This window comes from Calonectris borealis, chromosome 1, assembly GCF_964195595.1.
Source record: "Calonectris borealis chromosome 1, bCalBor7.hap1.2, whole genome shotgun sequence".
Taxonomy (NCBI): domain Eukaryota; kingdom Metazoa; phylum Chordata; class Aves; order Procellariiformes; family Procellariidae; genus Calonectris; species Calonectris borealis.
The window spans coordinates 52167610-52195262 of record NC_134312.1 but is presented as its reverse complement, the minus strand read 5'-3'; the positions used below and the strand labels follow the sequence as shown (position 1 = coordinate 52195262).

General features: G+C 36.9%; 1 protein-coding gene across 2 annotated transcripts; it reads right to left on the bottom strand.

The window, feature by feature from the left end:
• Positions 1–483: 483 nt before the first annotated feature.
• NEDD1 (NEDD1 gamma-tubulin ring complex targeting factor) lies at positions 484–27608 on the bottom strand. 2 transcript variants are annotated; one of them, XM_075151665.1, is made up of 15 exons: positions 27362–27608; positions 26049–26192; positions 24051–24145; positions 22481–22597; positions 21172–21312; positions 13521–13750; positions 12309–12510; positions 11174–11360; positions 8177–8308; positions 7929–7976; positions 7260–7483; positions 6405–6561; positions 5932–6088; positions 3548–3614; positions 484–2847 (listed from the first exon to the last, which is right to left on the bottom strand). In XM_075151665.1, the coding sequence occupies exons 2-15, from the start codon at positions 26182–26184 to the stop codon at positions 2743–2745; spliced, it is 1998 nt and encodes a 665-aa protein (XP_075007766.1). In that variant the 5' UTR covers positions 26185–26192; positions 27362–27608; the 3' UTR covers positions 484–2742. The 2 variants fall into 2 exon arrangements, with proteins under 2 accessions (XP_075007766.1, XP_075007757.1); XM_075151656.1 differs by having other exon boundaries at positions 26049–26195; positions 27362–27456.
• Between the last annotated feature and the right edge of the window lie 45 nt (positions 27609–27653).

The following is a 27653-nucleotide window of genomic DNA, read 5'->3' as shown; positions in this document are numbered from 1 at the left end:
CAGGAAGTAAGGATACCGGTATTTTGCATTTTTATGAGAATAAATCAATTAGACAAAGTAAGTTTTCAAAGCCTACATACCTTGAAACTGCAAATAAACTTCCCCATATGTGCATGAGAGAGAAGAGAATTAAAAAAAGAAGCATCCGTAAGTTACGTATTAGGAAGATGCAGGATCTAGAACTCACCAGGAGCTTAGGTGACACGATTCTTTCCCCCACCCAAAACATCTGCTTGAACGTTATTTTTAGCAGTGAACATGATCCTTCTGTCATGACTGTAACAGTTTCCAAGTTGGAAGGGAGAACTTTCCACATTTCTGTGAAAAGGATTTGATGGTCTCCATGAAGCCACAGAGGCAGGAGAGAGATTACTGCAGAATTTTAGGTAGGTATCTACCTATTCTTTGGCTCAGGCTCTTGCCTGCTGAGGTAGAACAATTACAATATAGATTATTCCTTTTACAAAGTAGGTCACCACAGCATTTTTTTTTTCCAAAAAAGTTAAAACAAGCTTTATTTTAACATACAAATCAGATTTCTGTACAAAGCAAAATACATCCCTACAGTGGTAGGTATACTGGGTCTCCACACAGCATGTGTAGCCACTTGCGCTACAGTAATCCTGAGATAGGGAAAAAAGCCCTAACAATCTTAAAAAAACAGGCCAAAATGTCTCCTTTTAATCACTCTTGCTATAATCACCTCCATTTGGGAATTAAGAAAAACATTATACAGTTCTGAGTCAAGAAAATAAATTATCTACAAGGCAAATACCCAAGATACTTGTCTAATTCCCTGCTGTCATCTGGGTATACTAGCAAGAGCACTTGGGGAACAAATCAAGAGATGCAAATATGCAAGGTTACTTCATTAACACTGCAAAGCATGTAGAAGAACTGTAAGATATTTTTGCTACCTTCAACTACTACTGTCTTCACAAACTGTGTGGTCAATGTGTCAAGCTTACACATCCCATGAACTTATAAAAAAGTTCTCCACATTATGTGTTAAGTTACTAAAAAAAAAAAAATCTAACTTACTTTGCTTCCTTTTACCATGAAGTTATATGTGATATAGAAATATTTTTAAAAGCTTATAAAAGCAGTTAAACTGCAGGCATTTAAAGTCCTGTCCCTAATGTTAAAGACTACTTGAACACCCTCATTTTGCTACAAGATTGTATTTGTCATTACCTGACATGGAAAAAAAAGGAACAGTCTCTTTTTTTTAAAAAAAGTTAAAGATAGGGAAAAGGTATAGATCGGGGGTTTTTTAGTTTTACATCATATAAAAATAAGTTATACTATATATTATGGCTTTCTCATTTAGCAGAAGAATGCCATCATGGATTTAAACACTAGATATTGTAACTAATTAACTCACCATGTTCTCAGACTTTCCTTGTTTGAGTTTTAATGATTGTGTGAAAAGAAATGATGAAACATTAGTGGGAAAATTAAGAAGCCTCCAGAACAATTTAAATCGCAAGAAGTACTTGTAGAAGCAGCCTTTCAGAGAAATTTTAAATTTCATTTAAAATTTTAATTTCGTTTATAAATTAATTTAAATTGAAGTTTTAATTTAATCTCTTGGCACAAATAAAGGCCAAGCCAAACCTCCCATGAACTTCCGCAGAGTCAGGACTTCATACTGAGCTTCACTTCAGAAATGTTTACACACAAGTATGATACCATTATGCTACTGAAGTAATGATTTCTCTTTAATGTGTGTTATGTTAATCATACAACAAGATACTATTTAGATTTTGTATGCAGCTATCTCAAAAAGGCTACAATAACGCTAAACCAATAAGATTCAAAACTACAACACAACAGCTCAATGTTAAGTGTTGTCCACTACAAATAAAAAGGAGCGGGGGGTACAAAAGATGCTTGAGTCAAAGACTGAAAGACCACATTTACCCAATGCTATATTATCAATGGCTGAGTATACTTACATTTTGAAGTCTAAAGTTGCATCCAAATTGGACAAGCTATGACAATACCCAAATACATGTAAATAAAAAGAATTCTAGTTTCATAGCTAAAGTTGTAACAAAAATCTCATTGTGCAGTTGAAGTAGCATTTGCAACATCAAAGTTCACAGCAGACATGCACAGATTCCAGACTTACGAATATAATACGAAAGATCATGGCACTGAATTCGGGAATATTTTCAAGCTTTAGTTTTAGTCAGGATAGAAGGGTTGCCAGTTGAATAAAGTTAACTGAATACTGTACTTTCCAGCTCCTTATAAACAAGGCTCCACCATCATGCAGAAGATGAACTTTCTCTCCCCTTCTTCTCCAAGAAAAGTGTCTGAAAGGCAAGCTACAGTGATTGTTTCTGACAGCAGTAAAATACAGAAGCAGATAGAAAAGTAGGTATATCAAAAAGTTCTTACAGAAAAGGCATCCATCCTAGTTTGATTTTGTTTATAAAAAGGCACTTCACATATTGCTGAAACTCTGATAATGTACTTATGCTTTTCGTTTTTCTGTTAGAAGGATGTATTTCAAAGTGGTTAGCATGAGTATGCAAACGTTCTTTATACAGTGTTTATCTGTTACAAATTTTATAATTACATATAGTATCTTACACCATTTATTTAAAAGAAAAGATTCATGTTCAAAATAATAGTAGGTCTTCATACAATACTTCAGTTATGATGGATGATCTGTCATAAGCAATACACCACCTGTAGTGAGTTCATGCTAATAAAATTAGCAGTGTAAATCTTTCAGAAGTGAGTCCTCAGTCTTTTATTTTCCTCTCGTAGTCTCTCAATTTCAGCTACTAAGCTTTCATTTACGGAATATCTTTCAAGTAAAGCGTGCATTTCATTCTAGAGAAAAGAAAAAAGCAGCAGCTATAAAGTTAATTGTTCCAGTTTTAGACTATCCATTTTCATATCCCTTTTGAAAATTAAATAACCTAGATAATACTGTTTTTAAAAACTTTTGTTAAGAAAACTAAGAAGTTTTTTTTATGCTGACATATAGTGTTTTGATTATTAATACATTAGTGAATATTTTATCAAAGGATATTTTGCATTTCTTCGGGATGAGAATCTACTAATGCAGGTTCCATTAAAATGTTCAGTACCGAGACAAGGTCTTTTTAATGCAGATCAAAAGAACAAAGATTCATAAAAAGGTGAAGTTAAAGATAACAGAACACAGTTCAGTATGCATGCGGTACCTATAAGTGAAGCTTTCTATTTGAATTCCGTCTATCTCCTCCTTATCCCAGCTCTTGGTACTTTCTAAAGGACAGTTGAATTTTTTTTCGCTTTTGTCTTTTTATAACTCCTGAAATATGGAATTCATGATACCTACCCAATGCATATCTTCCCTTTATTTATCAAGCATAAACCAGTTTAACAGAACCCAATTCATAGTTTCCCCCTCTTTCACATCCAGTCCTCCCTTTCTTGCTCTTAATAAGCAAAACTGATTTTCCGTTTTGAGAGAAGAAGTTGGCATGCCTTGGTATTACTGAAAATGAAGACTGAATATATTTCTCACCGTGCTCTTTGTACATACCAACTGCATATGGAACTGCTTGATCATCTCCACTTGCAAATTCACAATATCTCGATGACATGCTTCTCTGGGGGAAGAATTTTAAAAGGACAATGCTCAGTTTTATTTAGGAAGCAATAATTCTCTCCAATCCTCAGCACCCAGAACTCCACACTTCCTCACCTTCATGCCACCATGAAACATGAGTCTAAAAACCTTTAAGCCATGGAACGTACTCCTCTACTGCTTATTTTCTGCAATACTTTTGTTATGACATTGACTTTCTTAAGTACTATTTTTTCAGTGTACAAAAAGACTTAGGATCTTCTCTGTTTAGAAATACAAAAATATACATGGCGATACCAAGATATTTTTTTTGCTTGTAAGCTATAAACTTCTCTCATTTTTACCATTCAAAGCTGATTTTCAATCCCTCGATCAAGGTATTGCAGAGAAAGATATTTATTTGTAATTCAAGACACAGCTTTTCAGTACATCACTTTCAGCACTCTTTTGTAAGAGGGCCCAAAACATCAACTGTGATAAATGATACATTATCCTCAAGCCCACAGAATGCTCCAGGTTAATCTACATAAGAAGTAGTGGCAGTGTTGTCCATGAACTGACATGAATTCGTCAATTCATGGACAGCTATTCCACACTACAAGAACCAAGCTTGGAAATACCCTCTGAACACTACACTAATACAACAGTTACAAACGCTGAGGAAGAACAAGGAGAACAGCTCACAAAAAAGCAGGCAAGCTCATATGCTCTTCCTGAACAGCACATCACAGTGCAATCGTCTGAGACCGAATACTGTGCTATGAGTACCAACGGCTTGAGAAAGTAAGGCATTTCTTGAGTAGACGCACACAGATCTTATTTCATTCTCCTTTCCTAAAACATATAGCAAACCCAAAGGGAATATATTCTTTACTTTCTATTTCCACAGGTTATTGTACTTCAGAACTCCTACTGGAGGCAAACAATCTTCTTTGAGTGTATCGAGCTTAGATGCCAGCTGGCAGCTTAGAAACCCAAAGATGTAGGTTATCTCCCAAAGACAGGAAGTTCAGAAACAAGCAGCTTTTTGGAACCAAATGAGTTCTATATTCCTCCTGGTCCTTTTCTAAGGTCCTTGTTTTTTCCCCCATTACTTGAAGGGGAATGGATTTCAGGCAAGAGCGATAAAAATCCTTTCCTCAGATTCCAGAGGGTGAAAGGTACTTACATCAATGACAAGCTTGCAATGGCTCCCTTCCCTCTTACTGACCTCAGTACAAACAATCTTTTACATTCAGCTTGAATGTATCCACAATTTACAACTGGGAAAAGGGCCAGCAGAGCCTTCCAGCCACTCCAGGAAGTGTAGGTCAGAAGAGAAACACAATCTCTGAGGCTCCAGATGTCAGATACCGGAAGTACAAGACTGACCAGCATACCTTCCAACACTGGGATGCCTGAACACAGATTGCAATCCACAGACTGCATTTTAAGTCATGTGAAAGTTACAGTTTTTAATCAGATGTGTGATTATTGCCAAAAAATCCTAGGGGAGTTTTACTGTACTATATTCTTATTTAAAGACATTTAATAACATTCAATGTATTTTTCTATTGGCAGATACAGAACAGCCATAGCACACAGACCTACTAAGCTAGTTTTGCATTGCTTTTTGTCATGAAGACAGCAATACTTCCCCTGCCCGGCAATCCTTTTCCCTTCCACCATGTCAGTCAACCTACTTCATCTTAAACATGGGTTGGGAAATGATCCCCCAAATACAACTCTCTCAACTGCTCCATCTCCTTCAAACTCCACTCTAAATCCATGCTAATTTGACTTCTTTCATGACAAATGGAACGTTGGTTAGGTATCCACAAACATGAAGTAATCTGACACCAACCATCACTTATAGCACAGACATTATTTTATTGTCAAGCTTTACCAGTAGAAATACACAGTATTTTACCTTATACATGCCCAGCTCACAACAATCAAAGCCAATACAAGTCAACTGTCTAGATCAAACTCTCCACAATGTCACCTTTAAGAGAAATTTCCCCTGCTGGGACAAGAGATGAGCAGGGAGGGAAAGAAATCAGCACAAGGCTTCATGAAAGCAGTAAGGACCTCGTTATGCAGATAAATTTACCATCCGAGAAGTATTCACTCATTCTGAAAACATGTTAGCAAAGCCATGCATTAACAACCCTCAGAGACATCAGTCTTAGTCATCAGAGCTATTAAAAATAAAGTTTCGTACCTAGATTTCCAAGATTAGGGGTATTAATGGTGTCATTTTCTAATGCAAGTAGAAAATATGTTAAAGCAGATGCTAAAACATCTTACTAAGAAAACATGTCATTGAAAACAAAAGTGTTCTGCATGAATACCAGTACCTGAAGTCATCCATTGTTTCTTGGATCATATTCTGAATGAAGTTGATTTGGATTGATGTCAGAGGTGCATTTGGTCTGCTACTCCCAATGGTTTCTACTATTTTTTCTGATAATGAACTGGCAACTCCAGCAGTGACAGGTGATGTTGTCTTTGGACCTTTACAATTAAAAATAAAATTAATTAATTAAATAAAGAATAAAAATTTCAAAAATCAGCATAATGGAGTAGAAGAGGTCTTTTTATTTGTCTTGAGGCTTGTCAATACTTTATCTCAAATATTACCTAGTAAAAAAAAAAATCAGATTCAGAAAGAGTCTTTTCAGAGGCAACTAGGGATGTGCTAGGAAAGCTAATTGGATTTACAGAAGAATCAAGATTGGATGTTCGGTTTTAATGCTAAGGCCATTTTATCAGGTTTCGCATCAGTTTGCAATCAACCATGCCTAAAACTGGGCCAAAATGATCAACTTACTTATTGAGGTAGTACCATTTACTGGTAGATCATATGCAGGATGGGCCTGAATATTCTTCATTAGTCTCTCATTTGCATCAGGAGCCTTTACAGCCGTGGATGATGGTGGAGGACTTAAAGTTACAGATTCTGTGCTTGATGAGCTCGATTTTGAAAGCTGACAATAAAAATAATAATTAAAAAAAAAAAGATGACCTGTACTTATTACAATTATCTAACTGAAGACTAAGTTTTCAGGAGTGCACTTTCAAACATTTTTGTTTTTAGGAATCTACTCACAAATATATGCTTTTAATTTTCTAGCAAGACATCTTAAAAATTGATTGCTAAAATATTCAAAATTGCCTCAAGTACGCACACACAGAAAGGAGTGCAAAAGGCAGGAGCCTCTTAATTTTCACATCAAACATTTTGTGGCAACATTATAAACATCATTCCTAGCAACTCAGACTTCTCAAAAGCAAGACAAAAGGAGCCAGGTTTCAGCAGAAGCGTATCAAAGATAGCTCAGGAAGGAAGAAGACCTAATAAACGACAAACAATCATACTGGTGCAACCAACTAATGATCATTCTTGATTTTCTAGAAAAATCAAAATATTCCTCAGGATAGCCCAGTTTTGTTTCACATGAACTTTTGTAACCTCAGCTTATTTAAAGAGAAACATACATTTATCTTGCATTGCTGAAGGCCAATGCACTTAAACTGAACAACATTTTACAGATTTGTGTCAATAGTGAGAACAGAGTTGCAAAATAAGATTAGCTGGGATGCTATTAAGGATCTTTCCTTCAAGTAGTAGTATTCTGTCAAGATTCTAAAAAGACCATGCATAACAATAATTAGTATAGTATACCTGCTGTAAGACTTCTTTAGATTCTTGTTTTCCAAGATTTATTTTCTTAGTGTCAGTCTCTGGATGTTCCTCCTCTTCTTTAATTGGAGATCCCACAAGTGCATGTAACGGGCTAGACCGTATCCCTTGTACACTACTGCCCACTGGGTTTCTTTTTACTGGTAAGGCAGTGGTGAGCTGTGGGAGAAAATCCAAACCCAAAAGGTAGGACTGAAAATCCAGACCTAAAAAGGGTGAAACACACAGGTCAAAAAACAAACACACACACCAAATCAAACCCACAAGTAAAATGCCTGCACACCTACACAAAACAAATAACAAAAAAAACATCCAAAAATGCACCCCACAAAAACCAAATCCTTAAATCTGACTTATACCGTCACTGTCCTTATAAAAGTAATAAAGCATGAAAAACCTCCATATATCACTATAAATTGCATAAAGTAAAAACAAAATCACTTTAGGACTATACTCTTGGATTTCCTGTTACCATGTTGTGTCGTAGTACCTCAATGTGTTAGACAATTTCCAGAAAAGTTCATTCGTTTCACTGTCTCCTTTCATCATTTGTTTATTTTCAATGGTATGACAAAATTAGCATGTAAGAACTAGCATAGACCTCCACAGGCCTACCACTGACAAAGCAAAATATACTGAAAGTATGTTTACCATCTCCTTTTCCTTGAGGTTCTTCATTCGCTTTACTTGCAATAATATCTACAAAGTACCAGAACATAGACAAATTAAGTGTTTATTAAATGAAACCCACATCAATATTCATATCATTGCATCGAGTTCATAATCAAAGACAAATTAAAATATCAAGTAAGTACAGCAGTCAGTAACACACAAATGTCAAAATGTCATGCTATATGCAGATGAATGATGCTTTGCAAATTTCAGTATTAACAACTTACCATCTCTGACTGGAGAAAACACATCTCCTAAACTACTTCGACCCAAATCATCAAAATTATTTAAATCAGCACTTTTCCCGTAATCTGTTTCTTTAGATGGAATCACATCCAGGCTGCAACTATGGGGGAAGCCTTAGAAGGACAATAACATTCAGTTAGTAATTGACGTTTTCCAAAAATAACATATGTTATCCCTAAACAATCTCACAGCAAGCATGATGCCTGGTAAGTCCAGCAAGCACTTTAGAACCTTCTATGGATTCCAGTGAGAGGGTCAACCTCAACTTCCTCATTTGGGCTGTCATTGCAGGTGAATACAACTAAAAGCTAAGATACTTATTAACAAAAACAAGATACAGTTGGACTCCTTTCCTCTTTTTGAAAAGGAGAGTTATCAAACTGGAGAATGCACTCATTTTCAGATAAATCTACGTGATGGATGCAGCAAATTTATGGTGTATCAGGTGAAATGAAAACTAGTGAATGCACCTTCCGCTAAGAAGGTGATCACATTCAAATGATCAAAATTTAAATTTATTCTGCAAGAAGAGAAATCTGCTTCACTGGAGCCATTAAGCATTCTAAGGGAAATTCTATGAAATGTCTCTTTTGAAGCTTACCTGATGTTAGGATATTCTCTGCTTATTTCTAATATTAGGAAATCAGAGTGGGGTTACAGGTGCAGACAAAAGAAACTTGTTCCTAGACCTTTCCCCACTCCACCCTCAAGCCCCATCCCTGACCCAATCCGGGGAAGAAAATTTACCTTTTGTACACATGGTGGCAGGGACAGTTGTCTGAAGAATGGAAGCATATCTTAAATCCAAAAAATGCCCAGTAATTATTCAAACTACAGTTTTTAGATGAGGAATACATGGAGAAGTGAATTGAGCTGCTGAGATAACCACCTGAATAACTTTCACAATTTAGTATGTTTGTAAACCAGATCAGCACTGTAAGCAAGCCGCTATTCTGCCCTCACTGAACTCCTAACTCTAAAAGTGCCTAAATTTTGCTTGTATAAGTTAAGATCTAGGCAAAGAGCGTTAGTGCTGTGCAATCCATAATAAATCTCCTATAAATAAATCACCTGTACATACAAAAGCTTTACTTTGTACCTATTTTAATTAAGAAGTTAAACAAACCACTGTTCATAAAACCTGTAACTACTTCTCTATGTGGGATTACTTGTTCAAGTGATCCAAATGTGACTGGATGACTACAATTAATCATGTCAAAGTATTTACATAAACTGGGACTTGAGTCAGGTTTAAGATTTCACTTTTAAATGTATTAATATAGCACGTTTTCCACTCCTTCAGATGTGTCAGTTGTGACACATACATAGGATTGCACTTGCTGGTTAATTAAGTACTTGGCAAACTGAGTCAAACTGGAAGTCCAGTATCAACCTGTGCCAGAATCTACAGAGGATCTACATGGAAAAAGCATAATATAAAATAGGGCAAAACATCTGTTGTATATTTTTACCCATTCCCAGTAATCTAAATGTAGTAAATACCTAAACCAGAGGACGGCTGTTAAATAGAAGTTTATGGGAAGCCAGCTCAAAGTATATCCAAACTTCTCATCACATTCTGACTTCACTTATACTTTTGTACTTTAAAATACCTGTGACAAAAAGCCCCAGTCCATTTATAAGCTGTATGAACAGATGGTTTTTTGTTTCAAATAAGCTATCAGATCACTTTAGTGAATGCCCCTTATTTCTCCAAAGTTAAACCCCATAATCAGGGTCTAGAAGAATTTCCACAGAACAAATGCAGTTTGTGGTCTCTCATCCATTCCCATTTTTAAGTTTAAAGACCGTATCTTCTGAAGCATACAGAGGTCTTTACTTCTAAAGTGAACATTCAGTTTAATGAAAAATATTTGTTTTACTTGGTAAGCCTTTATTTTCTTAAAACATTTACTTATTATGCATGGTCCTATTTAAGGGGTAACAGCCATTACATCTTCAAATAAAGATAATAAATCATATATTTTAACTGAAATAAAATTTCCACACCATTCAGTAATGTTGATTAGCAACACTTCTTGCATACATAGGAAGCATTCTACTTCACCTCGTACTTCACTGCATACCCAAGGGAAGTCATTAATACACATCTCTATGGACTGTAGTGGCTTATTGCCTAATTACTAGACGTATTTCTCCTTATTTAAAACAGGAGGGAAAAAGTGCTGTTGCATTAAAATGAACTGAGGATTTTTTCAAGAATCAAACTAAGTGTTACTGATTTGACCATATTTTCAGAACTCTTGAATTAAATAAAATTTTAAGAGTACATTTCACACAGTGGCAGAATTTTAGAATAATGCTCAGCATTCTTATAAAGAACTTGTTAATTTCAGAAGCATAAATAGCAAGTACAGTTATACAACTAATCATACTTCAACTATATTTAACATCTTTCCTACCATGTGATATTGGAATCATGCCTCATACAAAAATACAGTTCAGTTCTCACTTGGGTTTTTGGACTAGGTTTGGTTTTTTTCCCCTGTGTTTTGTTTGTTTGGTTGGGTTTTTTAGATGATGTCTGTTACTCCTGTTTATTAATAGAATTACAAACCATTAGCTCTGCATTCTGTACAGACATTGTGTCAGAAAATACATTACGTACATAAGGATAATCTAAAAGTCAGAATGCAAGAGACAGCCCACAATATCACCATGGAGTTTTCTCCTTCAAAGTTTAAATACATACTTTTGCTTCAAGTCCAGAATTTTAGACTTCACATGTCTAAAGCTTGTAATAGGACCCGATTCACTTCCCTCAGTCTCACAGTATGTCTAATACAGTAGGGGAGGGATAAGAAGGTGCAGATGTGCACGCACGTACGCACAGCTCTTTCAAACAAATGCCCTTCCCTCAGTGAAGTTTTTATACTGTAATGGTCAAGGTATGAAATATTTCTTCCATCTTCTATGTTATGCCAAATATGGTTATAAGAGTAGGAAGAAGACACTACCTGTTTTCTCCTGAGGAACCTCTCCTCCCTTATTCTCATTTGGCAATGTCAGATGAGATGAAACTGTTGCTGATGCTTGAGAAGCAACGTTTTTGATGCCAGTATTTTGAATTCCTCCAAGATTACTACCAGCTTTGACTTCTACTCTTTTGCATACAGGTTTATTTGAAGAACCCATAAGGTTAGACTGAAGAAAAAAAAAGATCAAATTAAGAGAAGTTATTATTCCTTCAGCTAAAAGTAAAATATAAGCTAATATTTTTTATTTCAAAATACTAAAAAAGTTCAGTTCAAGTTGCAAAGGTTGCCTAGGAGATATGCCTTTACAAATATAAAAAAAAAGTATCTTAACGTGACTTCAAAGAACGTGGGAAACATCTGTATTATTACATGAATATTGTGTGGACCTGCAAAAAACAGCAACAGAACTTAAGGTAACAATGGAGTGACCTGGTACGAGCCAATTTTGATCCTAGGCTTAGGTATAGGAAAAATAAGAAATTACATTATTAGGGACTCCAAATTGTAAAGGAATAGTCAACCACTAGCAGCAAGTGTGCTGGAAGAAGAAGAAAGTCTCAGAGCAGTAAAGAATCCACTTCAAAGGTTCTCTCCATCTCCATTAAATGCACACATGGGGTTTCTGGATAGAGTAGAGCCTAATTAAGTTTTGGAAGAATCTCTTAAGCCTTCTCTATTATTTAATCAACTTCTTCACTGTTTATATGTGCCTGCAAAAGACCATATATAAGACCATGCAAAATACCTCAAGGCTGGCAGCTGTGTCTCTTCCCCTTAAGTGGAAGGGCCATTACAGGTCTTTCTGCTACTGCCTACAAATGAATCTAAGGTGCCACAAACTGATCTGCAATGGCAGCATATTCACACCAGGAAATTTAAGCCTAAAGTTTCACTCATTTCTACATTGAGGCTAGGGGTGGGGGGAATTCCACATTAAAACCCTCTAAAATGGCACTTAAGACTGAACAGTTTATGATTTCTATGTTGGTATGAACTACTTTTGTTGGCATCTATAATGCTTAGAAATTTAATGCTAATTTTTTTTTTAGAACTTAAACTTATGCTTTGTTTTCACTAATCCGCATATTGAGCAATAAAAAGGAAGGTTTTTTACCTTTGAAAAAGTGCTACTGAACTGAACACGTATGCATTTCACACAGCCTTTGTGAGCAATAACTGTTTTCACTGGTGATGTCAGTTGTCTTAAGTCATACTGGCAGATTTTTCCCCGGGAACATCCTACAGCCAAAGTAGTACCATCAGGCATGAAGTCTACTGTTGTCAGAGGAAAATCAGCTACTATTGTTGTCAGCAATCTTCAATAGGAGAAAGGACAAAGAGGAAAGGATAAAGAAGCTTTTAGAGTTCAAAAGTTAGACTTTTCAAAACAGAGTACCTAAAAAAAATATAAAAGCTTTCATAATTCAGCTACAGGCCAGTAGTTCCACTTCTCCAGTGCCAAGTAAATTCAGTGAAATATCTTATGGAACAGTGGATTACGGTTATATTAAGTGCTCATGCTTAACAAATTAAAGACTGCATATGCCCAAAAGATTTCACCAGGACAAGATCAAATTGCCTTCGTAACAGCAGTTCTGACACCAACATTATTTACTGGTATCACCATTTCCAGCAGCAATCATACCACATACATCCTCTAGCTTCCCAAGCCTATCAACTCCAACCTTCCCACAACTCTGGGAAGAACTTTAGGTCCTAGTTTGCATCCTTCTACTACACCCCCTCCAAACTAGAGCCAGACTCCTTCTTTTATTCAAGTAGAGCACAACCCACATTAGAACCAAAGTCCCACGACACCACTTGCCATCCTACCCTCTTACTACACAGCCCCATCACCTATGCCCCATAATTCCTGCTTTTTCAACCAATACAGTCCCATATTTAAGGCTCACTATCTCAGCCACTCTGCGCACCTTACCACAGCTATGTCTTGTATCTTGAACTAGAAAAGCAGGCTGCAGGTCCTCACAGGCTGTACTGCCCCTCACAGAAGCTAATTGCTCTGTATCAACAAGAAAAGCCCCTACGCAAGCACTTGGGAGAGGTCACTTACATATAGCACCTCAATTAGTTCCCACATGCCTTAGTTTTTTTGATTGTTTGGGGGTTTTTGTTTGTTTGTTTTTTAAATAGAAAAGCAAAAAGGACTACAGGACAGGTTCTCCAATAGTGATACACCAACCACTTCAACCATTCTGAATGTGGTCTGAATTAAATATTTCATGTCATAGTTAAGCGTGCTTTTTCAGTTTATAAAAACCAAGTAAGGATCCTTCTAAAATCAAAAGGTCTTTAATATACTTACTTTTTACTTGAAGTGTCATAGAGAATAATTCTTTTGTCCAAACCTACAGTTACAAGCAGCAGCTTATTGACTGGAGAAAAGCAGATTTCTGAAGCTGGTGCTTTATGAGTATTTTCAAAATTATGATATGGGTTCTGGCTATTTACATCCCACAGAGTTACATTTCCACTGTCAGAAACGCTGCCCAGCAAGGATTTCTTAAAGGATGAATATTTCAAGTGTCGAATAGGCTGTAAAACAGACATAAAAAATGAATCATAATACGACTATTAAACAACATATTAAATTATTTTCTAAGCCCACGAACACATTAGGAATACAGATGTTACATAAAGTTAAAGTAGTTTACAAAGGCTGGCCACTCTAAAAAATTAAAAAACAAAAAAGTTCATTTCACATGACAATGCCATTTTTGCTGTCGGGGGCAGACTTTTTTTTTTTGTACCAGTATGGGGTACCATATGAGCTGATCAGCAAAATGAAGGACAAGAAAAAAAAAAACTTCTAGAAAAGCTTCTTGATTTTTCAGCAAGTATCATGCCATCATACACACTACAAAAAAAACACACCACATCTAAAATTAAAGGAGTGAAGAGCTACATTATTTCACTGATTGGTCTCCTGCCAAGAATGTTAAACTTAATTCCCCTCCACTGATTTTAAGTACTTGGATACAAGCCAATTTGAGAGGACACACAGACTCCAAAGTTACGCAAGTATGTAGGTCCCGCAGAAGAACAGACTTCACCTTGTGAGCTAGGACCACAGAAGAGGATAATATGCCGGGTTTATCACATGCAGTCTTGCTATCACAGAGCCATGGAATACAGGAACGTAAATCGCCTTTCAGAAGCAGGTATTTTGTTTCCACCGTACTCCTTCAGAGGATCTTCCAGAACCTCACTGTTCCAATACTAAATTACAGTATTACTCAATTTCCAGACTGATTTTATTTATGACCCATTTGCATTAATTCACTCCTTTGACAATAATGCCCTTACACTTAAATTGTTTCCCTCCCTCTCCAGTGCTGCTTTTCCCTGTTTTAATAAACAGCCACCTAACCTTCTTTCAGGCTTTATTTTGCTATAAACAATAAGTGAGACTCACATCTCCTAAGACTGGTTTTTCAGTACCATCACAGTCTCTTTGTAACTCTCGCAGTTTGAATCCTTCTTGAATATGGACAACCAAAATCTTATATGATCATCAAAACATTTTGCTACTGCCTTTACAAAGGCAATAACACTTGGTCCATTTCATACTGTAAATACTCGTCCTAACCTATCCTAGACTGCATTTGTCTTTTTGTGATCCAGTGTGTTTTGGTTGCTCATTGCCATTCTACGATCAAGAAGCCCAAGTCCTTCTTTCCCTTGGGAATTTTCAAATCCTAGTCTAATGCGAAAAGCCGCAGTCATGACCTAAGTCTGGTACCTTGATTTCTATACTGTCATAGTTGTTCTCATGTCTATTATTTCAATCATTTTTAGATACAGTCACAATCCTCTCTCTTACAGGCAATACCTTCCAACGATGTCTCATCATAGCTCTACTTCTCGTATCATTAGCATTACTAAAAATATTAAACAAGATTAACTATAGATAACCCAAATACTGTTCTAGCAATATTACCTACTGTCTCCTTTCCTATAGCCAATTTCTTACCCATCCTCAATTCCTTTCTAAACCTCCATCCTCTCTAATATTTTCTCACAAGGCACTGAATCAAGTGCTTTACTCAAGTCCAGACAGATGAGAGCCATTACATTTTATTTATCTGAAAATGCTCTCAAAAAGCTATTACATTATTCTAGTATAATCCACATTGCAATACACCGTACCGGATTTTATCCTATTTCTCTCTTTAACTTCATTTTAATGGAGATACTTGTTGATTCATATGCCTCCAACATAATTTCTAGCACTTGTATTGCATGTCTCACTGGAAACCTAATTGCTCCACAAAGAAGTGGCACCCTCAACTGCATATTCAAATAGGACAGAAGATGACTGTTTATAATTAATATGGTCCTCTACTGGAGATGATGGGAGACATTTTTATCAGCATTTTTCAGTTTATTTACATTTTAAAAAGAAATATTGAGAGACTCAGGAATAACAGTTTCAATTACGTACATGATCTACATGGGAAACATGACTGTCCCTCACAGTTCTCTCACTTCTTCACCTCCAAATACCTTCCTTACTGCCCTGGCATCTGTTCATGTTCCACTTTCTCCCTCCTCTGTTCCTCCTGCCCACCAAAATTACTCTCTCCTAGCTCTCCTCAAACCTCCCTTGCTATCCTACGAAGTCTCCTATTTTCTTTTCTCATTTTTCCTTCTAATCTCACAGGCCCAAGGAAAGTTCTCCAGTTTTTTTCATGTACATACCTTCCCCATATTACTTCTGTTCCCCACTTCTCATTAAAGTCATGGTGTTTCCTCAGAGCAGCTTCACAGTTTAATTTCAGGTTGCCGATGAAGAAGGTGTGAGGTGTGGGGAAGCTCCTATTTACTCCTCACTTTCACTGAATTATGTTAGCAACAAACTTCACTTGTAACAATGCAATTGCTAGGTCAGACTCAAGGAACAGAGGCACTTAAATCTGTGCACACTTTTATGAGACAGTAAAATGCATCATATTGGCATCCCTGACAGTATGCTACATGTTCAAGTTTCAAATTCTTGTCCAGACAGCTGGAGGCATTTCTGGGCCTCATTTCTGAAAAGCTGCTTGACAAGACAAAACCAAGCCATTTCTCCCCCCAGAAGTGAGTCACTTAATTTGAAGTTTTCTAAAAAAAAAAAAAAACCAAACTTTATCTGAGAAACACCTGGGTGAAAAAATACAGCTTGAAGCTTCGCACAGTTAGAAACAGCAGACAACCAAGCCTCATATGGGGAAGCATCAAGTATTAAGATGCAAGTGGTCAAACTACATCACTTAAAGTAAGTCTTAGCTACATTTTCCTCATTTCCCACCCCATCCATAATCAAAGAGCAAATTAGGAACTGTATTTTAGAATGAGAATAGGCTTCATGAACCATTCTGTCTTTATCTTTAAAATACTGACTCAACTCTACATGAATTTTATAACAAAACAAACAAAAAACCAACATGCTATCCAGTGTTCACTGGCGTGAAGTTAAAACACACATACAGCGAAGCTGACAAATATACACAGAAAAATATCTTTTTTGTGACCTAGTGCTGCAAGGGAATGGGACTCCTTGTACAGGAAGAGATGAACTATTATACTTGATCAGACATTTGAGCTATTTAGTCCTACACCATATGTATGAAAGTGTTCTATACTGAAGTTCTGAAAAAGGTAAAAGGGACCCCTCCCCATGCACCACAGGAGACAGATCCAGGATAATCTAATGCTAGGCATAAGTCTCTTTCAATTAGTTAAAACCAAAAAACTTATCTCCTTTATAATATTCCTTTTGTTGTAATTCTCAAGTTACTTTTCCAACCTTCTCCCTCTGATTACATTTATGGCCAAAGAGGATGCTAAAATCAAAAATCATAATGATCAACTGTGTATTCACAGAGAAAATGTTATCTTTTATGTCACTGAATTTAACATTATTGTCTAACTGTGTATCCTTTTATGTTAAGTGTTATTTAAGAAGAGTCTTTCTGTTTTCTTCAGTTCCTTTCTTTTCTCTATACCAGACTTCTTCCCTACTTCTAACCCCTCTGTACTTCTGCCAATCCTAATTCTGTAAACTTTTTTTGAGCTGCCATACATACTACTCTAGATCAGATTATATCATCTATTTTTCATTTCAATACATGTTTCTTTATGTTATTTCTCATACTTTCTAATGTTTTTATCTATCTTATTGACAAGAAACTAACATGTAGTCACAGTCTTCACCAAATAGTCTTTAAAAAAAAATGTTGATTTTTACTTGGCACGATAAAATCACACAGAACTTTAGTACAATCCTAGTCAAGTTTTCGCCGAAAAAGCTGAACTTCATTTGTCATCTCTGTCCCTTTCCTTAAGTTATGGTTTAGAAACAAGACTTCTGTTACTCAGATTTTGAACACTAGGGCCTCCAACTCAGCCTGGCTGAAAACAGCCCCAATATAGTTCCTTGGCCTTTGTACTGCCAGTAATAGGAATCCCAAGCCTAAAAAGGATGCACAACCCATATGGTTTAACTGCAAGGTTTACTAGTTAAAGTAAACCTAATTAGAAAAAAAAATGGCTAAGGATGTGGGAGACAAGTTAAACATTGGTACTTTTCTGAAAAGAAGCCCGAGAATGTCTTCAGATTACAATTTAATCCACAGAATCAAATGGCAAAGGTGTGGGACATGTTTCGTTGGGAAAAATCTGACTAGGCAAGCTTAAGTATCTTATCTGAATTGGTTCTAGGGGGATATTTAAGATACTTGCTTTATTTTAAGTCAGCATAGCCGTTCACTACATGAAACTCAAATAATATGCTTAAGTAAATGTCTGAATAGAAGTGGGAAGAGGTCATCTGTTTTCTAATTATTTTAGTCACTAATACTAAAACCATTTCAAGATTATTGGGAATGACGCAATTATTTGGAAAGAGTCATGTTTTGGAACTAACCTGTCAAGACTGGGGAAAAAAAAAAAAGCAAATATGAAGCAAGTTTCATTACATCTTATTAAGTACAACTCCTGATGATCTCTGGACATTCTGCACACACAGAACTACCAGAAACACGTTTAGCACCAGGTGCTGAGCCCACAAAGAGAAAATTAAGTCCTCTTTGGAACATTTTACCAGTCAATGCAGCACAAAAAGCAATATACATCTTTTTGCCTTAGCTGTGATGGGAGTAGATTTTCTGTAGAAAATGAAAGTACATTTTGTCTTTAAGTTTCACAGTAAGACAGCCAAACAAGGAACAGTGCACTTCAGAAAATGCTGGTCCATTGCTAAGAAGGACTAATTACACTTAGGGTTTTTCACCACTGGAAAACAAGTGAAAAAGCCCAAAACTAAACCAAAAGTAGTCTAGCGTCATTGACTACCTTATTTAAAGATATTTTATTTAAATTTATATTTAAAGTTTCTTAATCTCCTTTAGACCTTAGTGAGCCTTATAAGTGAGAAGGCAGATGTAAACACGACAGTCTTCAGCTTTTAAAGCTATTTCACTATATGGAGTGACCAGAACTCATCACACTTCTTTACAAATCAGCCAGCTGTTCAAACAACTAAACTAAATCCTGTTGCTAGGAGAATAGCACCAGGCAGGGAAGACTTGAACAAACATTATGTTTCGAAACAAACCTTAATTCATCCTCACAACAGCAAGCAGATAAGAATCTGGTAGTCTAAATGAATACCAACAGCAAAGACAAATTATGGGATCTGCAAACAATTCTGTGCAAGAACTCAGCTCTAATAAAGCACAAAGGTGTTTCTAAATCAAAATCAATTAATAGAATATAGGCCAAAACTCATATGAAAAGAAAATTGGTTAAAGTCACAGAAAGCACTGCAACCTTGGGCTATTCTACTACTTGTAGAGCCTATACAATATCAGAAATTAACTGGCAAGGAAACTACATTCCATCATGCTGAATCAAACAAAAGACAAGCTAAATTTTATAAGGTTAGTTTGACCTCACATTCCCCAATCGTAAAAAAAGTTACTAGGGAGTGGTGACCCCTACTAAGCCAGACAGCTAGTGCCAGGATCAAGCAGGACAATACACTCTGTATCTATTCAAGCTTACTCTTAGAAAACTGGGCCCCTAAACTATAAATCAAGTAAAGGCTTTTTAAATTTAACAGAATTACACAAGTCTTCAGATATTTGCTTCACGGCACAATTAATCCTGCAATTCTCTACAAGTACCAATTAAAACCCCAAACAAAGCTATTTTTGCACATAAGAGCAAAGATAATTTTTAGGATATAAGATAAGCTAATAAACTGGGACATCCAAGTAGCCATCCCATTACACAATTATAGCTTGATTCTATTTTAAATTAAGGCTGCAATCAAATAACTGCCCCCCTTCAGAAACCATTGTAGATCCTTTAGAAAGTGAGTAGTAGCTCTGTGCTTGCAATTACTTTGATTTAACACTTTAAATATCTTTATCCATCTTAAACGTCACTCAGCTTCGCAGTAGGCCTCTTGATTTCATCTGCCAAAATAGCTATTCACTGCATCACTTATTCCTAATCACTTTTTGGTAGAAAGAGTTGAATATATCAAACAGGTTGATAGAAATCATCGATATAAGAATTTCTTCATTTTCCAATTAACTAGCAGCATAGTCCCCACTCTGGATATTCACCTTGGCTGTGTAATCCTGCCATTGATTTCCCTGTAGCTCCTGCCTCGCATCCATGTTTTTCATAAGATCATAACAATCAAATCAGAAAAATGAACTGACTATATAGATGGATTTTTAAGATCAAACCAAGTATGAAGTACAATTTTGCTTCAATATAAGTATGAGACTGGTGATGGATCAAAGACACTGCAGCACCTATGAGCAGAGATAGTTTGAATTTAATGGAGATTTTTCCAACAGAAAGTATACCACAATTCCCATGATGCTATAAAGTTGTAAGAGATTGTTCATCAAGTTATATTTTTCATGCTAGACAGGAGAAAAATTTAACTTCACACTCTATCTGCACTCTAGGACTGAAAAAGCTGTTGCAGTAAAATACTAAATCACAACTTCAGTATTCTCTGCGACATTAAAGGTCAGGTTTAGGACCAAAGCAACAGTTCTGCATCCCCTAGGCAGCTCCTACCTCTGTAAAAATGACTCGGTAAAAAATAAAAGAATGCCCAGAAAACAAACACTTAGCTGTGCCTAAGACAACACTCACACTAAGAATGCACGCTGGAACTTCCGATGGGACAACACAGCTCATTTACTACTGCAGATGCCTTTATATCAAGGGAATTCCTCTAATGATACCCACTAATCCTGCAATATCTTTTAAGTCTGCAAAAAGGAATTGCAGTGGAAAACCCCGCTAAGGCCTTAAATAGTACACAGGCTTTGTGTTTGTCTTTCACACAGTCTTCCTTCAAACTAGTTATCCAAAATCTTACCAAACACCTAAGTAGGTAATATAAAATCTCATTGCTTTTCTCTTTGAGGAGCCGTGCAATTTTCATCTCCAGATGAAATAAATTTATTATTTCTAAATGCAGGCTTATATTTACCCTACTGTACAGATGGCTCTATTCAGTTGTAAGTCTGATTACTTTGGATAAGTCAGAACCCAAGCTACATGGTCTCTGTTCTTTGCAACAGCATACATTGAGTCGTGCATTGAAATCCCGCTTTGGTTTGTAAAGGCTGACTGGGTTTTGCTCAGTTTTAAGATGTGTAGAGTTTGTTCTCGAGGAACCAGAGCTCATAAAGTAAAATTTGCTGTAACCTGTATATAAGTAAAGGTACTTGAGAAATTTGTATTTCAGTGTTACCTATTCTTTAAGACTACTATACATACAATGGTCTGTTTTTTCCTTTCCGTAAGTGCACTCTTAAAAATTAAAAGAAAACAGATTAACAAAACTTAAAAGCTCTTGATACGTACTTTCAATTTCTAAACACTGTGAATTAAAGCTTCATACCTGAAAGGAAAGGAACTTAAGACAGATAGCCTACCTGACGGCTGCCATAACCAAAGGGAGTACTTGACAAATTGGTGATAACACTGTGTAGGATAATTTCACCACTCAAAGATCCAGAAGCAATGTAGCAATCATTCCAATTATATGTAATACATGTGACTTCATCTTTATGATCCTGTGGGGGAGGAAGATTAGAGGGAGAGGGTTAAAGACATTCAGGATAACCATATTCCTTCCTAACCTGTGCTTTTGCAGAAAAACGTCAGCTTGGTGGTTTTTTCCTGACCATCTGTAACATTTAAAAACATTATTTAAAAGTTATTATGGAATAACCCAGAAAATAGCAGCAGAACATACCGAAGATCAGCCATTATATTGTAACCACTGTTTGATTGTTTTCAGAAGATTGTTTTAATAAATTAGTAAAGATGATGCTGTAATTATATACAATATTTTAATACGACAACCATAGAGATCTCTACCATAGGTGTCATTAATGTTATTTTAAAAGTAAAGTCTTCCAGAAACCAGTCATATTTGAATACACTTTCTGTTAATCCCCTTCTGTCACTTTAAGTATTAACACATGTATTTACCAAATAGCTTTTCAGTATAGTCATTTGCAATGATGATATTGTGTTTACTGAATACATAGGGGATGAAAATCAAGTACTTCTAGCCCAAAAAGGAGAAAAAGATATTTAAAATATTGTATTAGTTACTTAGTAGTTTTGTTTCAAACCGTAACTTTAAAAGTCCAAGAAAAAAGAATAAATCAAAGCTAAAGTTTTATAGCCTCTTTAACAGTGGTCCTAAATGAGGGCAAATCATCTACTGAAGGCATCATGGAAATATACTAGACCATCCTAAATTTTGTGTATCATAACAAGGTTTTAGAGAATTGATACTGGATCAGTTAGAAGACGACAACCATGTCCTCGTTTTACATAACATTAGTTCTACTACAGTATTCTACAAATACAAAAGTGTTTTCTTGTTTGACATATCAGAAACAGCAATTATCTGAAATGCTGCCCTTGGAAAAAAATCCCATCAGAGAATATCAATACAAATTTGCAAAATAAGAAGCCTATTCTGAAAATTTAAACATACATTATTATAGAATTGTACTCTGAAGACATCAAGTTAAGTATGCTTGTTAAATTTAAATTGCTGTTTACAGCACATAAAGAACACAAACTTGAACAAGACACATATGTGTGCTAGCCCCTATCTGTGAACTTGTTCCTAAAGATCCATGATTTAGAGCAAATATATTTTTTACAGTTGGCAGCAAAATCTGGAAGTCATGAAAGCTACAGTTCTTTCTCAGTCAAACTTACCTTAAGGCTACGGTAAACCCTTCTGGATTTCAGATCCCAGATATTAACTGTGTTATCAAGGCCTCCACTCACAATATATGAGGAGCTAGAATTCAAGCTCACACATGTCTGTTTTGCCTGATGGAGACGGGGAAAAAAAGTATGTTAAAGATAATTAAAGGGATTTATTCAAATCTACTTAAAAGCATATAGATGTGTGTTTTCATCTTCATTAACATAAATGGTCCCACTGACCGACAGAACTATTGGTAAACTACAGTCATTTCCCATCAAAAGGCATTTAAAATCCAGTCCAGTTTGGACATAGGTTTAATATACTTTAAGATTTAAATACATTAATTAATAAACTCTGAAATGCTCACATCTTCCTGTTCCCATTTCAAATTTTTTTAGCACTTTTTTCTTCAATACGCATTTTCCCTTTAAATTATAGCTTTCTAAAGTGCAATCATAGGCTTCTATTCAGATACTGAGTTCTAAAAAAAATAAATGCTAAGTTTAGGAAAAAACTCCTTAAAAGAAAATTTAAAAGTTGTCTAAGTCAGGTACTTCACATTCCCTAAACATTACAAAGAATATTATAGCAGCAAACCTCATAATTCATTAAAGTGATTCTTTTTAAAATAATCACTGAAGTACCAGCTTTTGAAAAAAACGTCAATCTTAATGATAGACCTATATCAAGGACAAATTATTATTCAGTTCTATCATGTTGAAAATTCACTTTTAAGTTCCTGAGATTTGAATTAAGAAAAAACAAGTCCATCTAATTATTGACATGGTAAAATTGGAAATGATTGCATTAGTTATAGATCAGATTCAGTGAAATCTCCAGGACAAACACTCCACCTTTGAAAGTGTTTGCTTCAGCAACCTAAAAGCCCAGTTTGAACACCTTTTCAGAAAATTTCCAGTCCAAATTAGCATTACAATAGCTATCCAAAGAGAATAATTAGAATGGTTTAGAACACTAACACGTTATTCAAGTATCCATGTCAAGAGACTCTTCTAAAACTAAGCCCAGCTTTCTGAAGAGTTTATAGTGCCATGCTTTCATTTAACAGGAAAAAAAACCCTGACCATAACAGAAGTTCTCCTATTTCACTTACTTCCAGAAGCTAGCGCACGTATGCTTCAAGAACAACCTTTATATACACTCCTGGTTTTCAATGTACAGTTCACAGGAATGCATAATACTGACAACTCAAATTGGAAAATGAAGTTCAAACTTGAGCTCTGTTCTGTCACCTACACATTAGATCAAGTTTGAACCCCTGACTGCCTTGGACTATCACACTGAGGCTCAACAAGCACATTCCCCTAGCAGAAAGGCATCAGATGCTAGTACAACCGCATTCATATTTTATTACCAGTAGAACTATTTTAGAAGCACTATTCCCCCCACTCTGTATATGTATTTAACTATACACAAGGAAATGTTTGTACATACATGTCATAACTCTAACAATACTAAAATTAAATTGATCCCAATATGCAGAACAAATGTGATACAAACAGTACACAAGGTGGAAGGGGGGGGGAAACAGGGAACAGCATTAGTAATACTTACTCCTTCAGCTATTTCAAAGAGTGGAACAGGTTTGCTTTTACAGCTTGAAACAACTATTTTATCACCAGCAGCAGAGGCAGTGGCCAGGTATCTATCTTAGTCACAGGTTATGGACCATAATTGTATTATACTGCTGATTAATAAAAGCAACAATAAGTTTCCCTTACTGAACAGAAGACAGATTGGTTAAACAGTCTAAAGTACTGTACCTTGAAGGGACCTAGAAACAGAAACATAAGGCTATTTTCCAAGCTTTCATTAAGAAGCTCTTGCATTGACTACAGCCCTTACTTCCCAATACAAGGCAGAGCAATTTCTTTCAGAGAGAAGAGGAGAAACATCTGGCAGATATTAAGACCTCTCTACCGCTAAGGCAGCTTATCCGAAAACAACAATTTTGTTTCCGCACCACCCCCAAGTAAGAGCCCCCTTTGAACTAGAGTTCAAAGGAATGTCTGTTGCTGTTAGCAGACTATGGATTTAAAGAACAGTCCTGTTCATGACAAATGTTAAACTACTTCATCATATAGGTTCTAGAGTACAATGAATGTTTGCTAATTTGTCTCTGTGTCTACTGAGGGAAGAAAAACAAAAACCCGAAAAGAACCTTTTATGACACCAAGTACCTTAAAGTAGTAAGAAAAGCCTTCAATATAGAACTACAGAGCAGGGAAATTGCCTCTGCACCCCCACAAATCTAATCGAGTAATCATTTAGATCCGTGTTCTGTATGTCTTCAGGCCAATGCCCATTGTGATCTTATATTTGCTTATTTAAGAATACAGGTTAATTGGCTGGATTTAACACCAAAGAACTGGTGGGCAGATTAGCGCTTGCTATTTCTTTCCTTATTTTAGGGCAACATTTTAGCTTACAGAATTATGCAGAACAAAAACCAATGCTTTACCTCTAACAAATTAACAAACATTCAAAAGCATATAGAGTAAGGTACTTCAGTGTTTCAGTTTTGGGGGATGAAGAGAAGACTAGGCGGAAGAAAGCATGACATGACAAGACAGACTGTCTATAGCTAAAGTTTACTAAACAGCACATATATGTATATAATTTATATATATATATATATAAAATTATATCTATACTTCAATTTTTCTGCAAGCTCCAGAGCTAAAACATTCATTTGTGCTCTGATTGTTTTAACTTTTTTCTCATACATCCACTTACTTGCAGACTTAGAGGACAGACACATTCAGAACTTGCAGGACTTCATTGTTGTGTGTCCTTCTTTTACATCAAGATCAGACATTGCCACCTTTTCCCGTGACAGCCATACAAGCTATTCACCTAACAGTGCACTGTTTTCATGCAATTTCTCACCTGGCACCTCATATCATTATCCTATAATAGGCTTCCAAGTCAGAGGTGAAAGGTCTAAATGGGCCAGATGCATTTTCATGAATAAATCACCACCATCCTATGGAAGTTTTCCTAAACATCCAACACATTTGTGCTTCCTCTGTAAATGCTACAAATAGTGCAAGGAAAACCACTGCCTACAGAGTAAGAAGTAGTGTATGCTATCAAAGAGAAGCTGTTCAAGAAAAAAAAACACACAGAAAAACCTTTCATTACAATTTCCCTCTCTACACTATAGAATTTTACTACACTAGCAATTGCTTTGTTCAATCTTGTCAGTAAATTAAGCACTGCCTTGAAAGTGAATATTGTAATCAACTATTGAAGAAACAAATGAGTAAGCTTTACAGTTGGTAGGCAATTCAAGCATATCATAATCATTAAAAAAGTGTTAGCCTCCTAAAGGAAGAGAAACTTTTTCAGAAGCATTTACCAGCGTGAGTTTATTCTGTAAATCACGTCAACACAGAGAACCACAAAGTTTTTTTCACAATATATACAAATCTTTTTATGCAAAACTTCAAAACTGCACCAGGCCTGTGATTTACAGAGACTTTAATAAAAAAAATTCACTGAAATTTTGCAGAACACCCACAAAACTATGGCTGAAACTGTAAAGGATACTATTGCTGGCCCAACATAGTGAGCTGACTGGATGTGGGGGTGTATGTGGGTTGAACTGCTCCACCACAGTTAGAGATGAGGAATCCCATATTTTAACGTCATCTCCTGATGAAGCAAAATGTATGCTTTCTTGCATGGCTGCACCTGCTTTTGCAAAAATAAATTAAAAAATGAAAATACATATATATAACAAGTAAAAATATACAATAGGCAACCTCACAAGTCAACAATAATTTCATCTATACCATTTAATACTGTTTTCCTGATAACCAGGACATTTATTTGGAGAGTTACACAATTAGTACCATTCAGCTGAATATACTACTGAAAGCAGCAGACACTCCACGCTTTTGTTACTTGAATTCTTGCAGGAAATGTATGCTTTCCTTTTCACAAAGGAAAAGCCATCCCCTCTATGGTAGAGACTAAAATGATGGTTATATCTCCACAGAGTTTACAGCTGCCTAACACGAAGCCGTGAGTATTCCAAGGACTCACTTCCCACCAGTAGATGGAGATACATAAGCCAGAATCGAACCGACTGTTGCAGCGGAAGGCTGGAAGTTTGGACCTAAAGGACTCACTTCAGTGTTCATCTCACCACCCTAAAGGAGACATCCAAGAATCCTTCGAACTACACCTTTAACAGTAGAATACGAGCGACAATGAGTCACTTTTCAACGCAGCTTACACAACATTAAAAAAAACAAAAAAGACCCCCACCACCAACAAACTACTATTTGTTTTGACTGACACCGTTTTAAGAGTTAAAGCCAGGCTAACCGATTCCGATTACAACCGGTTTGTAAAGTTTATTCTCAGCTTTTTACTCTGGGCAATTTTAAACTAGCAACAAACAACGACTCAAAAGGTAAGCCTTTCTTTCACCTGAAAGTGTAACCACCCTTTAGCCAAAAGTTTCCGGGGCATTTCTACATAGCTTTAGGCCACTAATTCTCACTGCCTGGCAAAATTACTCAGGAGACTCGGGATCCACAACCGCCTTCGCTCGGCCGTTGCCCAAGGCATCAGCCCGCGGGGCTGCTCCCTGCTCCCTCGCTGCTCCTCACGCCTCGCACGGGGCTTCTCTCCCCGCTCCGCACCTTGAGCCCCGGAGGCCGCGGGAGAAGCCGCCCCGCGCACCCGCGCCCCACGGCATCGGCATCGCCACCGCCCAGCCCTGGCCCCGGCTCCGGCCCCGCTCCCGCCGAGGCGGGGCCCCGCTGCGGGCCGCCATCGCGTTCCACGCTCTCCCCGCGACGCATCGGGACGCTCATCTTCCCCCCGCCGCCACCGCCGCCGCCACCGCCCACCTGGCAGGGCGGGCACCGGGCCGAGCCCCTTTCCTTCCCCTCCCGTCCCGTCCCGTCCCGGCCCAGCGCCTCCTCAGGGATCGGGCCCGGCACCCGGCGCCGGCCGCCCCGATTGGCTCAGGCGCTCCTGCTCCCAGTTCTCTACGGGGTCCGTCCGCACTCCCGGCCAATGAGCGCCGCCCGCCCGCGCTCCCTCCCTCACGGGCCGACTTTCCGCGCCGCATCCAACTTAACAGCCCGTCCCAACAGCCCCCGCGCGCCTTCGCCTTCGCGTCCCCCGGCGACTACGGTG